Source organism: Electrona antarctica (assembly GCF_951216825.1).
Source record: "Electrona antarctica genome assembly, chromosome: 16".
Lineage (NCBI taxonomy): Eukaryota > Metazoa > Chordata > Actinopteri > Myctophiformes > Myctophidae > Electrona > Electrona antarctica.
Genome location: NC_136797.1, coordinates 7,799,615 through 7,816,247, shown reverse-complemented (window position 1 = coordinate 7,816,247; position 16,633 = coordinate 7,799,615). Strand labels below are relative to the sequence as shown.

Below are 16,633 nucleotides of genomic sequence, written 5' to 3'. Positions count from 1 at the left end.
GTGTCCTTGGGCAAGACACTGAACCCCAAATTGCTCCCGATGTGCTGGTTGGTACCTTGCATGGCTTCCGCCGCAATCGGTGTATGAATGTGTGTGTGAATGGGTGAATGTAATGCACAATCTATGTAAAGCGCCTTGGATAAAGGCGCTATATAAATGCACCATTTACCATTTACACTTATCTCTCCCATTGTATCCCTTCTTGTCACTTTTGTTTGATAGATGTTATTTACTCTGCGGATATATCTGTTTTTGCTTGACCACAAATGATGTTATTTAGATACATTTAGAGTGTTAACAGATGCTAGGTTAATTGTTTTTGCTATAGTTTCTTTGAGGCACTACAATGTTCTCTCAGCTCTCTACTTATTTGCCTTTTGTGTCTCTGGCTGGCAGTTCCGGGGACCTCCCGGGGACCCCCCGAGGCCACCGCACGGTAACTCTGTCATTTCTCAACCGTTTCGAACGTGGGGCGGCTCGTCGGAACCGGGCCAGCACCCTGGGCACGTTCCTGTGGGTCTGGAAGTTCCGGGGACCCCCACACGGAGTTGCACCACTCACTTCACACGGATGTGATTTTTTGTTTTATTATAGAGTTGATGCTTTCTCTGCTTATTCCGATCTCACACATATAAGTCAGTCTGGATGTGAGCGTCTGCTAAATGCCTAGATTGTAATTTGTAAATTGTAATTATATATTCCCTAGCCTACAGAACATTGGCATACTCTTGTGTTGACAGGCCACTTCATTGACATGCTCCAAGCATTGTGGTGGCTTGGGTCCCCCGGAAGAGAAGGCCATAAATGCTGTAGGTTGGCATAACAAAATACCATTCTCAGAGTACCTGGATGCAGTCTACACTATACAGTATGACATGATCAGTACTATGACGTCAGTCATTTCCATATTTGAGCATATTTATGTCAGCCATATTATGTCATTTCACGTCAGCCATATCATGTCAGCCACAGGCATAATGGCCACACAGATGCATGTCTGTGTGTTTGTGTGATTTACACCCACATAATGACGTACAGACAGGCAGAGATTCCAGCCTGTATTCCATGTATAGATCGATAAAGGGAGAGTTGCCTGGAATAGCGTTTGTGTGTCCATCCGTGTGTGTGTCTGTCCAATCCGTGGCTATTCACAGTTCATGTGTTCTACCTGTCTGGACAACTACCGTAAAACCTGTGTCAACACGGTACTGGGATTGTAGTGACCTGTTTGAGTGCATGTCTCATAAAGGAGGTTTTGGACAGAAGACTTTATGTAAAGGTGAACACTTTCACAACTAAGAAAATTGCTCAAATCAGCATGGCCATGTACAGGTACCGTTACCTGGCTCTACTGTTCACTATTTGTCATTTATCTTTGCTTATTGTCGCAAATATTCAAAAAACCAACCCCGTTACAGAGTCTGGCATCTTTGTGGAGAATAATTTACAAAGAGAGCTTGCAATAGCCACTGAAACAAGGCAGCAGACTACTGCAAGCAAGGATGAGGAACCGACTATAACCGACGATGCTCCAAGCGACAAGGCCACTTCTGAACCACCTAAAGTTGCTCACATGCCATCCCCACCACCGGCTAAAGATGAATTTCAGGAAGAATTAGTTATCAGGCCGCTTCATTCGGGGGATATTTATGCTAGCTTCCAGTTCCGCACGCTATGGGACACGGACTTCACGGGAGGAGGAAACAAAGTCTCCCACTACCATCTGTTCCCCAAGTCGCTGGGCCAGGTGATCTCCAAGTTCTCTGTTAGAGAGCTCCACATCTCCTTCACCCAGGGCTACTGGAGGACTATGCAGTGGGGGCATCCCTTCCTGCCCTCACCTCCTGGGGCCGAACTCTGGGTCTGGTTCCAGGACACGGTCAGTGACGTGGACGGTGCATGGAAGGAGCTGACCAATGCCCTCTCTGGGATCTTCTGTGCCTCTCTCAGCTTAATTGACTCGACGAACACCATTCAGCCTAGCGCCTCCTTCAAACCACTGGGTGTGGTGGTGGGCAACGTCACAGACCACAGCTTCCTTCGCTACGCCACCCTGCCACGTGAGACCGTCTGCTCTGAAAATCTGACCCCTTGGAAGAAACTCCTGCCATGTGGCTCCAACGCTGGTCTCGCTGGCCTGTTGAAGGCAGAGAAGCTCTTTCACAGTAGCTTCTACTCCCAGGCGGTGCACGTCAGGCCTGTGTGTCAGGACCGGCCATGCAAAACGGCATCCTGGGAGCTCCGGCAGACACTGGACGTGGTGTTTGATCTGCACACCTCGGGACAGGGCGAGCGAGAATGGTCTCTGGTCAAGATGTTCTCTCGCAACCTGACAGACGCCTGCCCACTGGCCTCCTCCAGTAAAGTCTACGTCGACATCACTGACCACCAGCGGTTTGAGCTGACCCCGGCCGCTCCCTTGCTCAGCCAGGCTGTAGTGCTGGGCGACAGGAGGACCTACTCTGTCTACGACCTGACCCAGGCGTCCACCTTTGGCTCCCTGCGCTCACTCGACGCGCTGCTGCGTTGGAAGTCCACCGGCGGTGACATGCCGCGGCCCTTCCTCCATGGTGAACGTTACGTGGCCGGCTATGGGCTGCAGGCGGGAGAGATCCACACCCGGATGTACAACCACCACCCTGACAGGGCCTTCCCCGTGCTACTGCTAGAGACGGTGCCCTGGTACCTCCGCCTCTACATCCATACGCTGTCTGTCACCAGCGAGGGGAACGTCGTCAAGCCCAGCTACATCCATTACCAGCCGTCTAAGGACCGTCTGAGACCACACCTCCTGGAGATGTTGATACAGCTGCCTCCCAACTCTGTCACCGAGGTCACCGTGGGGTTTGAAAGGTCTCTGCTGAAACGCACTGAATACGACCAGGTGTTCTGCGTGGGGTCCTCCGTCATCAGCGCTCTGGTGCCCAGCGATGTTGCCATGGATGCAAACGGCACTCAGGACCGCCCGCTCTTCAGCAGCGTCTTCCCCCGTAAGGAAGAAGAGTCCAGCTACTTCATGCGAGTCTACACTGAGCCTCTATCGGTCAGCCTTCCCTATCCGGACCTGACCATGCCTTTCAATGTCATCTGCTTCACGTGCATCGTGCTCGCCTTGGGTTACCTCTCACTTTATGATCTGCTCACTCGCACGTTCCATGATGTAGGAGAGTCCAGTCCAGGTCTGGCCAAACAAATATACAACCTAATCCACATGGTGGTCAATTTCATCCACGGGACGAGGAGGGGCGTGCCACCAACCTAAAACGGACCTTTCGCCTGAGACCAGATCAGCCATAATGCACTGGTAATGTGACATTCAAGGAAGTACTGGGTGGGATGTTCCAACCGTGTGGCTTTGTGTGTTTGTGTGTCTATGCATTTTTATTCAAGGTTCAAGCTTGTACTTTATTGTTACATCTTGGGCTATATTTTGCACCACCCCTTAACCCTTATCCATAAACTTATTTTTTACTATTTTATAAAAAACCTTTTAAAATAGTTCAAAAAGCTGATCTACAAGCTCACAACATGTAGATGTAGATCGGCTAGTTGAACTATTTTAAATGTATTTTCAAAATAGTAAAAAATGGCAAATAAGTACAGTACCTGTAGATAACATCAAACAGCAACAACAGAAAAAAAAGAGAGAATGCGCCTCCAATTAGGCCTACCTTTTCAAGTCAAAGCAAAATAAATTACTATGACATCATGTGGGCCACTAGCCCACTACATCATGGTTTTCAACCAGTGATCCTTGAGGGGGTTCCAGGTGGTCCCCAGTTAAATGATTGAGAGTTTGAACCAAATGTGGACCCATTAGTTCTGTAAAATGAACCCTGAGTGTAAAATGAAACCAAATGGACCCTTACTGGTCCATTTAATTTCAAATCAAATGGTGGTCCGTGGCTCAAATGCTGAAGAAATAGTGGGCCTTGACATGAAAAAGGTTGAAAACCACTGCACTACATCAGGGGTTCTCAACCCGTGGGTCGCGACCCCTCGGGGGGTCGCCAAATTATTTTAGGGGGTCCCCAAATTATTTTCAAAAAAAATAAAAAACAAAATAAGATTTTTTTTTTTTAATTCACGATTTTTCCAAAATAGCAGACCTACAAGCTCGTAGCGCGCCACTCGGTGGCGCGCTATGAGCTTGTAGATCTGCTATTTTTCAATAGCTAAATTGTAGCAGTCAATTTATATTGGGGGTCGGGAGGGGGCGGGGCGGGGGTCCCGAGACATTGCCAAAGCATTTCCGGGGGTCCCCGGCCAAAAACGTTGAGAACCCCTGCACTACATCATCGGACAGCAGATCAACTCATCAGGCACCACTCACTTCACACTGGGTGTGATTTTTAGAACAATAGGCTAAACGGTAGTGTTGAATGTTTGTTTACTTTTGTCATCAATATTTTATTATGCTTTTGATGCCATAACGGTCATGATTTCCTTGATGACATTGCTTTGCTAAAGAACTTTTAGTGCTACAAACAAAGGAACAATACATAAGTCAGTATTAATTAAAGACATGAGAATTCTATATAAGCTGTGCTTCTCTACCTGAATTGTTTGTAATATATTTGTAAAAGAATAAGAATAATAAGAATACAAAAATATATATAATAATAATAATAATAATAATAAATACAAAATAAACTCAACCAGCAAGGTTCCTCTTAGGCCTCCGTAGCTGTTGGGGGAGGGAGGGGGGGCGTTTCTTCAATGAGCGCTTTTTGCAACTGCACCACCCCACCAGCGTCAAGTTAGACATGAAGACAAATGTGACTTCCAGTCTTTGTCTTCAAAATAAGACCCATGTTCCTGAAATACACATGCACGCACTCAGTCAGTTTAATCAGTTTAATCAGAACCAGATATGAATGAAGTTTGTGCAATTTCCAGCTCACAATGTGTCAAGAAATTCAATGGCTATTTTCTATACAGCCAGTGTTAATTTATCTCTGAGAGTGTATACTATAGCCTATAACTATGGTAAATGCATGGTGTTGTGTACTGTACACAATTATATACAGTGTACATTTTGGTTCCATGTGTAGTGCACCTGTGGCTGTAAGTGCAAGTACAACCAACTGTGTACACACCTGTAGGCCTACACCTTAGTCCATTTGGTTATTTTAACCCGTACGGGTTCATTTTGTTCTAAACTAGCAATCAACTGGGGACCCCCTGGTCCCTGGAACACCATGGACCCCACGTTTAGAAGTTGCCACACACCATTGCTGTGTGGGTCAGGTCAGATTTAGAAGCAGGTGGTTGGTGATTTGAGGATGCTGACAAGAACAAGATGATAATGTTTAGGCCACATGGCAGCTGTTACACCTATACCTATCTGACATTTGACTCCATGGCCCTCTCTGACCTTCAGAAGCCCCCTGGAGGCTGGATATCAAGTGTGTTTTACGAAATCTGCATAAGGGGGCAGCCAAACAACAAGAAGAGTTACAAGAAATAGTTTGTGCCATCTGCATAGTGGATCCATAGAACATTTTTAAATAACCCTTACTACCATAGCCCATCATTATCTCTGTTAGCCTGTGGGGATGCACTTTAAATTGTATTTATGTATATGTCAAATAAATAATAGACAAAAAAAAGTTTCAGTTTCTTTTTACTGATGCAAGAACAATGGCTTTATTGGCTTCTATTTGTGTGCTATATATTTCTAGTCAGACAAAGACTGTAGTCTCTATTGGCTTGGAATCCGCATCCATGATGTCATATTGGTAGGCAGGTTTGAGGTTTCTGAACTGTCCACTGTGGACAGCCCACCTGACACTAAAGACACACAGCTAGTAACTAGGCCTACTACTATAGCTTGGGAGAGTAATCGGCAAACGCATCGGTATCGGCCGATTCAAATTGTCTTTTGATTTAATCTGCATCAGTCCGATTAATCAATCGGTCCGATTAATTAATCGGTCCGATTGTCTTTTAAGATAAACTAGCCCAAAGTAACAGCTTGAACAGATCTACAAGCTCACAATATTAAATATAAGGTAGGCTATTACAAATATAAGCATATTACAGTTCAATCTGACTTGCCGAAGCCTGCAGTGCAGATACCCTGTTTTATGTATTTTTCAGAATGGACAATATTATTATAATTTTTTTAAACAGAATGAGATTGTATCGATTATCGTCCATAACAGCAATTAATTATATCGGATATCGATATCGGCCAAGATGTCTCATCGGCACATCCCTACTAAGTAGACGCCCTAAGTAATAGTATGGCACCCTCCTAAAGCCTAAATGAACATTTAGTGAGACCACAGTTATACATTTAAATCACACAAAACCCACTCAAATTAATTAATTATCATGGCCTATGCTACAACCTTTTTTTTTTTGTATAAGCAGTCTTCGTGTGAAATTGTATCACCGATTTCTTAGTTATTTTAGTACTTTATGCTTTAAATTTGAAGGAAAATCTATCAATTTCCGGCGTTTCTGACGCCCAACGTGCGCCAACATGACGGAGCTTCCTCTGGTTGCTTTGCTATTCTCATTACTTTTCTCAAAGCTCAGTGTCAGTGACAAATACAATAGTTTATTGTGTCCTCCATTGTTCCGTTTGATATGTAAGTTCATCAGTGAGGACAGCTCAGGAGATTTTAATTCAACACAACAGGATAACATATATTTATACAAAAGAATCACCCTTCTTTACTGACAGTTAATTTGCAGACGGCTACCACTAACAAACCGAGCTACAGTGACTATTATTTATTTAGCAACGACCTTTTGTTGTGTTTTTAAACGTATTTTGAGGAGGGTGAAAAAGCACTCGGCGCAGTTGTGGCGAGGACATTCATCAGCATTTGTGTGTTTTTTTAATTGTCCCTAATTAATTTGTGCAAAAGAAAAATGAAAGACCAGTCTCCAAGAATAAAGGCAACCCAACAACTAACCACAGGGGGCGCTGTTTCCTCCCCGCTATACTCATATTAGAGGGGGAGTGATAGGTCCATGCAATGGAGCAAAATGGCGGATCATGTGCAGGTAACCAGAGGTTTATGTTTTTGTAAATGAACACACAATGATCGATAAGCGGCACAAATGTGCCCCGGTGCGCGGATTTTAGGACGCGTTGCTGATTATTACACAGCCCGAGGCCGTTCCTCCCCGCCCCGCGTGTGCACGGGCGGCCGTTTGGCCCGGTGCTGTTGGTTAGTAAATAATAATAATAATGGAAGGAGGATGCGGGGTGCTTGTGTGTTGACTTGTGGCCTGTCATCGTGCAGAGAGAGAGGGAGAGAGAGCTTATTGCATTAACAATGTGCTACCTAGTTATTTTAGCCCCGTAAGTTTAACCGTAAAATGAAGCGCCGCCCGGACACCTTATTCGCCCTGGCTGTGCGACCGACGCCGCCCGCAAATGTTTTATTATTATTATTATCGGCGACGGTGTGTGAATAATATCTATATCTCCTCCCGGAACCACCACCACCACCACCAGGGCAGGAGTGGTGGGAGCTACACAACAATGGCCATAATAAATATGTCCGAATAGTTATCTAAGTAAACAATGCAAAAATACATGGGCTGGCCTTGGTTGGTTCGGTTGGTTGGACGTCGCTAAGGATGTGTGTGTGAGGAGAAAACATGTCAGTCACATCGCCCCGCCGCCGCTATGCTGGCTGGGGGTTGTTGGCGATGGAGGGAGGATGGATGATGGGGTTGTTTTGCGCCGTTTTTACGCAGTTTATAACGAAACAAAGTATAATATGTTTTTTTGTTTTAAAGGGTGGGAGGGATGGGGGTTCGTAGTTTGTTTGTTTATGCGCATTCATTGTGCCACTGCTGCCCTGAGAGAGGGAAGTTTGGCTCTCTACCAGTTGCGCTGCTGCTGCTGCCTGCTAGCCCAAAGCCGCCGTGATGGCACGAGACGTCCAGTCCCCAAATAAATGCTCCGCTCGCTCGCTCGCGCACCCTCAGAAAAAAATAGCCCGATCTACAAGCTCTCAGTCCTCGTGAGGCTTGTAGATCGGGCTATTTTTCGGGGGGGCCACGCGACTGTATATAAAAATCATAACGTCCACTAACTAACTACCACGCGCTATGAACGTTAGCCGCCTGCATCAATGCTTGCATGCCATGGCTCGCGCTGCTTGCTGGCTTGGCTACGTTCTTTGACGGAAAGTTGTTCTCCCGCGCAACAACACAAACCACCTCCTCCTAAGAAAGAACGAACGAAGTCTGTTCTGCGGTGGTGGTTGTGTTGTGTGTGTTGGTTTAGGTTTCGAGTGGCTGTTTATTTAATATTATTTAAGTGATTAAGATTGAATATCAAGACGTTTGTGTTGTGTGTGTGGTGTGGCTTGTGCTCATGTTCACTTCACATGGTCTGTGTGTGTGTGTCTCCATGGTTGCTGATGGCAACATGGGAGCCTGTACTGTAGTAGTGTAGTAGTATCATAATGCGCTTCAGTGCTTCCAGGTTTTTTTTTTCCCTCTCCTCATTTTCCTGGACACGTTTTGGTGTAAAGTTGCTATTGTAATGTGAGCTGGTGGCCTTTTGATGACAAGCCACGAGATAAACAAAGGGCATTTGTAATTACATTGATGCTTTTTTTTTAATTGACAACAATGCATTCAATATACCTATTTATAGCCTACATCTGTTAGTTAAAAGGTTAAAACACACCAAACCAAAAGCCAGAGGGCTTGTTTTCATTGTGGATGTCCCTTGCTTATACGAACACGATACTCATGCAATGAATGAATGGTTTAGGCCGGGACTCTGTCTGTCTTTCATGTATGTAATGGTATTTGTTATGAATATGATGTGGAAATGCCTTTAGCTGCAATTTGCAACACTAGATTGTTGTTTAAATAATGGGATGAATCTAGAGTTGCAATACCCTCCATTGACATCCCATTGATCCGAATTACATTTCCGATCTGCTTGTAGTAATGTTGTAACGTTAAACTCAACAACATTGCAGCTGTAGGGAAAGCTCTTTCAAACTGCAAAGCGTTTGTTTCATAAAGATCCACCGTAGACATGTTTTCAGCTACTTTCTGTCAAGAAGTTCTGTGCGGGTGATTCTTTTTCTAAGTGTTGGGGTTTGGAAGCGCTTGTCGAAGTCACTGAACGGCCCTGCGTACCACCCGTTTCGAATTTCCACATAATGGAGGAGGCAGCAGCAAGACCCTTTAATAAAAACGAGTGCTTCCAAACTCTTAATATCACGGCACAGAATTTCTTAACAGAAAGTAGCTCATAACATGTCTACGGTGGATTTTTGTGAAACAAACACTTTGCAGTTTGAAAGAGGATAATTCAAGTTTTCCCTACAGCTGCAATGTTGGTGAGTTTGACATCGTTTAATACACGCAGATCGTGAATGCAATTTGGAATGGATCAATGGGATGTCAATGGAGGGAATTGCAACTCTAGATTCATCCCATTATAAAAAAGCTAGTGTTGCATATTGCGGCTAGAAATGCCTGTGCCTGGTTGGTTGACTTAATGACAGGCCAATAAGCAGACTAGATGATCATTGGATTTACAGGCTTATTATTATCCTCTCTAAATCCAATACGACTTTCATTCACGTCTGAGGGACTATTACTGGCTGGCATGATGAGCACATGTCACAATATTCTACTAAATTCATATTAGGTGGCCGACCAGAACATAAACACTTAGGAAGTTGACATTATTTACAGTCACTTCATGGGCTATTCTTGGACCTATTATGTCTTGTTGCAGCAGAGCTGGGCTGACCTTTGTTTGCGAATGTTGCCTGTACATTTTAGTCACAGATGATGAGGTCTTACTCTTAAGTCTTCACGCTGATTCATAATAATGTACTTTAATGACATCTTACGAGCGGTTCCCTGCGAATCGCTGCGATCATCGGTCTAAATGGAACAAAAATGTTGCCTGAAGTCATTTTGTGGCACTGCCTGCTGGCTTTGTTAATCTTAACAGCCGACCACAGCCACCACAGCTAAGGGGATGGTAGGTATACACCGTGTGTCAGTATAGTATAGCAAATTGATTGATGGCAGTTTCTCCTGATCATCTACTCTGTATGTAAATTATATTGTTGCCATTTATGAGATGAGATTTATGCTTGATACTTCATTTATTCATCGTAGGTTAGACAGCCTATTTAAGATGGTCTCCCGACCTGATGACGGTCTCTCTGTCTGGACCAACGCTGTTGTGATTACCATTACTTTCTTTAAATGTTGCAAGACAGTGTGCAGGTCAGGAGTCGACTCTTTCCTTCTACCTCGGTCGACCTTTGGTCTTCTCTGATGCACCTGTGGTTCTGTAGGTGGTGCAAGAGGTTTGCTAATTTAAATTCATATTTATAAACTAGTCCTTACCCGTTCTGAATATATGAACAGCAAATGATGTTCAGTGTGGTGTCGAAACAGCGCGTGTGTTCACGTTAACATGCCCCGTCCGAGTTGTTTTCCCCGTGGGTGTGTTACGCGGAATTTCCCCGTGTGGGTCTGTTACGCGGAAAAGTGTGTCCCAGTATTAATCTGTGTCCGTGTGACCCGGAAGCCGTCCCAACATGCATTAATGACCCGGAATAGTACAGACACACACACACACAGCGATCGGTGAATTTAGTAATGATACCATAGACAAACACTGGCAAAGAAAAAGACTCGCTCACTGCATACAAAAATAAAGCAAAACTCCTTATATTATTTATTATATTATGTATTTTTTTTTATCCAGTGAGCGAGTCTTTTCAGTGTTGCCAGTGTTCTATGTTTTTGAAATGTTGAGACCACCTGCAGTTCACCTGGAAGAAAGGAAGGCGGAACAGTTCCCCCTGTGTTTTAATAACAGACAACAATTTGACATACAGTTGGGTGCCACCGATATTGTCCCTTATCATTTGACCCATTTAGGCCTGACCTCAAAACTTTAAAAAATCCTTCTAAATCCTCCAGTTTTCTGAAATAAATATTTTCACGATTCTTCAAAAATAGCAGACCTACAAGCTCGTAGCGTGCCACTCGGTGGCGCGCTATGAGCTTGTAGATCTGCTATTTTTCAATAGCTAAATTATAACAATGTTTAAAACACCAAAAGGGGTTCCCGCCCAAAATGGGTTAACTGTCCTTTTGCGCAGATCACGCAAACCTCAGCAAAAAGAAAAGGACAATATCGATGGCCTCCAACTGTACCCCTTCTGCACAGTTGGTGAAGTTTATCTGCATACGCTGTTGTCCCACCATTCCTAACATCTACCAGCATCCAAACGGGAAGGGGCAATGCGACCCTGTGCCTTGTACTCAAAAGAATTGGAATATTTGTGCGTGTGCTCGCTGTACTATGGAGTTCTTCTTTTCTTACACCTAATATTGCATTATTTTCCCATGGTGTTTTTTGTGAAATAGTCTTGATTCCTGCTACAACAACATAGCGTTCTGTTTGTCAGCCCCGATGTCCCGTGGTTTAACAGGTACACATCTGCTCCAGAGTCGCCCTCCTTGCACCTGATGAAGTTCACCGATCGCGTATTCAAAGTGTTTTCAGGGTTAGGATGGTTTGTGCCTTGTGGTCATAATGGGTAAACAAAAAAAAGCAGGTGTTAAAATAAAGTCACCAGAGCATTTGACAGAGAGTGACGGGGAGTACGAGATGAAAAAGAGAGACCGGCGTTTCAGTCACGCTGTCTGACGGGATGCTGGGCTAGGCTTGAATAACAGGTTGAAGAATCAACTTTATTGTCAATGTGTGAAAGAAGTGGTTGACATTTGTTTTTGTTTTGCGTAGAGCAGAGCAGAGAGGGGGAAAAAAAGGACGAAAAAAATAAATCAATCTTGATGTCTGACTACATTACATGTACAGAATTAGACGAGCAGATACAGCGTGAGGTTAAGCATAAGGTGTGAAGGTGTTAACAACACATGGGTAGGTCCACATAGCGGCAGGTATGTGCATGCTGCGGATAATGCAGCTAAGAATGAAGTCTTTTGTCAGATCAGATCTGCACATGACTGCCGACATGCAGACGAGGAAGTGAAGTATAGAAAATAAGGTATTCCTGCTGCTTAGGGTAATGGCACTGCTGCACCGTAGGATAATGGCTTGCTAAATGTATACTCCGTTGTACGTTGGTGGGACTTGCTGAAAATGAACAAAAGGTATCCATGCATCTTGTTGAGCTTGTAGATCGGCTATTTTCGGCACACGACACTATCGTACAACAAGTGTGAACCCGGGATTTAATCTCTTCTGTTGTGTAGTTGTGTACATGAGTCATGAGTTCTGCTAAATCAGCCCTCACTATACTTCATTAACCACAGCATTGATGTCTATTGTCTATGCTATGTAACAGCTATATTACAGTATCCATCTTCAACCGCTTTATATCCGTAGTCGGGTCACGGGGGCAACAGCTCCACCAGAGAGCTCCAGACTTCCCTCTCCAGAGCAACATTACTAGTGACTTCCTCCATAATGCAGTGGTTCTCAAACCTTTTCATGTCAAGGACGGTGGACCCCCAATGTATTTGGCTGCGGACCCCCATCTCAAAAATATGTTGTGCTAGGGACATCGGAAGCAAAATATATATTTAAAGATTTGCACTGCAAAAATGAATACAAAAATAACAGATCTACAAGCTCATGTGGCTCAGGGGGTAAAGTGGCCGGTAGAGCAGCTGGATGGGGGACTGCAAGGTTCCCTCTTCCCAGTTCGATCCTGGGTTCCCCCAGAGATGATGTCGAAGTGTCCTTGAGCAAGACTGTCTGAAGTTGAACCCCTAATTGTTCCCAATATGCAGGTCGGTGCCTTCCCTTGCATCGTTTCCTCCGCCTTCTGTGTGTGAATGGGTGAATGTAATGCACAATCTATGTTTTGGGTAGAAGCGCTATATAAATGCACCATTTAATTTAATATCTGCTATGTTGAATAGTCAAATGATTCAATGTGACGCTATATTAAGTCATTTTGCTGCGGATCCCCTGCACCCTGGTAGCCCACTAGCCCCCTCCCCCAAGGACCCCTGGTGGTCCCCGGACCCCCTTTTTGAGAACCAGTGGTCTAGTTAATGAATCGGAAACAAACTCATGGTGTGTGTTGTTAGGATCGGCCACGTGTTGCACCTGCTGCTCACTCTGATTCACATCCAGTGTGACACCAGGACGTACATCATGTCATGCTGTATGTCAGGTGTCAAGCACATGTACCACCATACAGTAACAGGGTTGATGTTTGTTACAGTGTTTTCGGCAGCAATTTTTAGTTTTAGTCAGTCTTTTGAATAGTTTTAGTTTTAGTCACATTTTAGTCACCATGAATGTCTTAGTGTTAGTCTAGTTTTAGTCGACTAAAAATCACAAGATTTTAGTCGACTAAATCTACGGCTGATCTAGTCGACTAAAGTGTATCTTGGGCGGGCCTTGATGCCGTCGTAATGACAGATTTTACACTTGCTGAAAATAGCCGATCTACAAGCTCACAACGCGTCGACGCGTTGTGAGCTTGTAGATCAGCTATTTTCAGCATGCAACCAAGTGTAAAATGACTTATACTGGATCTCTTGTCCACTATTCCCTTCCTAACATTTTAGTCTAGTTTTTATTTGACAATTGTCAATACATTTAGTCTTAGTCTTAGTTTTCGTCAGTGAAAAAAGGTAGTCGACGAACATTTTTCATCTTAGTTTTAGTCGACGAAATCAACACTGGTTTGTTAATGTATGCTAATGTCTCATTCAAAAAAATCTGAGTCAGAAACAGAAACAGGCAGTACACTAATGAGTACTAGTTTTAGAAACAGGCAGTACACTAATGAGTACTAGTTTTAGAAACAGGCAGTACACTAATGAGTACTAGTTTTAGAAACAGGCAGTACACTAATGAGTACTAGTTTTAGAAACAGGCAGTACACTAATGAGTACTAGTTTTAGAAAAAGGCAGTACACTAATGAGTACTAGTTCTAGAAACAGGCAGTACACTAATGAGTACTAGTTTTAGAAACGGGCAGTACACTAATGAGTACTAGTTTTAGAAACAGGCAGTACACTAATGAGTACTAGTTTTAGAAACAGGCAGTGCACTAATGAGTACTAGTTTTAGAAAAAGGCAGTACACTAATGAGTACTAGTTTTAGAAACAGGCAGTACACTAATGAGTACTAGTTTTAGAAACAGGCAGTACACTGAGTACTAGTTTTAGAAACAGTCGGTACACTAATGAGTACTAGTTTTAGAAACAGGCAGTACACTAATGAGTACTAGTTTTAGAAACAGGCAGTACACTAATGAGTACTAGTTTTAGAAACAGGCAGTACACTAATGAGTACTAGTTTTAGAAACAGTCGGTACACTAATGAGTACTAGTTTTAGAAACAGGCGGTACACTAATGAGTACTAGTTTTAGAAACAGGCAGTACACTAATGAGTACTAGTTTTAGAAACAGGCAGTACACTAATGAGTACTAGTTTTAGAAACAGGCAGTACACTAATGAGTACTAGTTTTAGAAACAGGCAGTACACTAATGAGTACTAGTTTTAGAAACAGGCAGTACACTAATGAGTACTAGTTTTAGAAACAGGCAGTACACTAATGAGTAGTACTAGTTTTAGAAACAGGCAGTACACTAATGAGTACTAGTTTTAGAAACAGGCAGTACACTAATGAGTAGTACTAGTTTTAGAAACAGGCAGTACACTAATGAGTACTAGTTTTAGAAACAGGCAGTACACTAATGAGTAGTACTAGTTTTAGAAACAGGCAGTACACTAATGAGTACTAGTTTTAGAAACAGGCAGTACACTAATGAGTACTAGTTTTAGAAACAGGCAGTACACTAATGAGTACTAGTTTTAGAAACAGGCAGTGCACTGAGTACTAGTTTTGACACATCACTGCTGGTAGGATGATCAAATGAATGCATCATACATGGACCTTTCTAACTGAAGTTACATCATGTTTGTTTCTTTGAGAATGTTCCCAACGGTGACTTGGCATAAATCCCTATTTGTTATCTGGGGACTAGGACGGCAGCTATTGATTATTCTCTTAGTGATTATTCTATTGATTACGTTTTCAAATAATGGAGAAACGGTTGATTTTGTTTCTGTTCAAAAATGGTGAAAATGGCATTTTTTTTTTACTACTTTGAATTTCTTTGTATATATTAGTTCGATTAAGGCAGTTTAACCCCAGTCATTTGTAATTATCACAGACATGGCAACCTCATGCTAGTACTTGTAGTACGCATTCCAAATAAAGCCAAATAAATAATAGTACATGACGCAGGCAGGCGGTCCAGTTATTGGCCTCGGCTCAAGACATTTCAAATCACTGTTATGAAACTTCAAAGTGCCTCCTGGGGTGATCTGAAGTGATGGATCGAAGTAGTAGTGTCACTGTTAATTGTTTTGTGGTGGCTAAAAATAATGAGCATCGACTTGTGAACACTCTGTGTTATGCAACTTTGTGTATTTTAAAAGTAGGTGTAAATTTCTCTGGGGGGGGGGGGGGGGGGTTGAGCGAGTTTGAGCAGGGGTGGGAAGGTGTAATCAAATGCATGTCGTGGAGGAGATGCTGGTTGGGTTACTGGGTATGGGGTTGGGTCTGGAAAGTGGCAACCAAACTCTTATCTGGACCTAGCAGAGTTGTGTTTGGGTTATCTATACTTGTTTTACACACACATTGTCCATCATTCCCTACATAGCCATTGGTGTGTGAATGTGAATGTAATGCACAATCTATAAGCGCCTTGGATAAAGGTGCTATATAAACACACCACCATTTACCATTTATAGACATGCTCTCACAAAAAAATAATACCCTAGAGATGAAGAGATGCATGCTTGCTTGCCATGATCAAAGTCCACTCCATAAACAACAGAAAGTGCTTGCACACTGACAAACAGATGTTGGGGGGCTCTTTGAATTGCAAACACATTGAATCTTTTTACAGTCATTGCAAAAGTGCAAAAAGTGACACCGAGTGGATTGCTTTTGATCCTCGGACCGACCATCAATTTAATGCTGGGCCTGGCCTAGTCTCGCACCTGTCTTATTATCACCGTTATCAAAACGGATCACATACTATAGCATTACTGGTAACCCAGCAAGAGCCTTCACACACACACACACACACACACACACACACACACACACACACACACACACACACACACACACACACACACCCACCCATATACTCTCTTCCACAATCCAAGACACTATTCTCCCATGCACTCCCAGTTTTGGATGGCCCCCTTTTATCGTCTCAGCAGTTTTTATCAGTAGCACATCTCCGGTCTTTCTGGCTATGTACTGTATGACTCGGCACTTCTCCCTCCTGCCAGCCTAGTCTGAATATATGGGTGGGATTGAAGAAAATATAAGAGAAGCATGTCTTCTTTTTTATAGATATGGATTAACCCATTCTGGGCAGGAACCCCTTTTGGTGTTTTAAGCATCATGTTATACTTTAGCTATTGAAAAATAGCAGATCTACAAGCTCATAGCGCGGCACCGAGTGCCGCGCTACGAGCTTGTAGGTCTGCTATTTTCTTTGTATCCTGAAAATGTGGTGCAAATCTTTTAATATATATTTTTTCAGAGCGAACGTTTTTAACTCAAATCTTTGCTTCTGGGGAGTCCCTTA

At 43.4% G+C, this 16,633-nt stretch overlaps 2 protein-coding genes across 4 annotated transcripts in view; both read left to right on the top strand.

Annotated features, from left to right (window-relative positions):
* Window positions 1-1,573: 1,573 nt before the first annotated feature.
* On the top strand, window positions 1,574-3,262 carry LOC306940315 (GPI transamidase component PIG-T-like; the record flags this gene model as incomplete). Its single annotated transcript, XM_079525335.1, has 1 exon — window positions 1,574-3,262. The coding sequence occupies one exon, from the start codon at window positions 1,574-1,576 to the stop codon at window positions 3,260-3,262; it is 1,689 nt and encodes a 562-aa protein (XP_079381461.1).
* A 3,310-nt stretch (window positions 3,263-6,572) lies between these two features.
* The window catches only part of xpo7 (exportin 7), a 68,220-nt gene continuing 58,159 nt past the window's right edge, over window positions 6,573-16,633 (top strand). For all 3 annotated transcript variants that reach the window (XM_079524369.1, XM_079524368.1, XM_079524367.1), the window contains exon 1: window positions 6,573-7,020. In XM_079524369.1, the coding sequence (XP_079380495.1) occupies window positions 6,988-7,020 (33 nt within the window). In that variant the 5' untranslated portion in view covers window positions 6,573-6,987. The remainder of the gene's footprint in view (window positions 7,021-16,633) is intronic.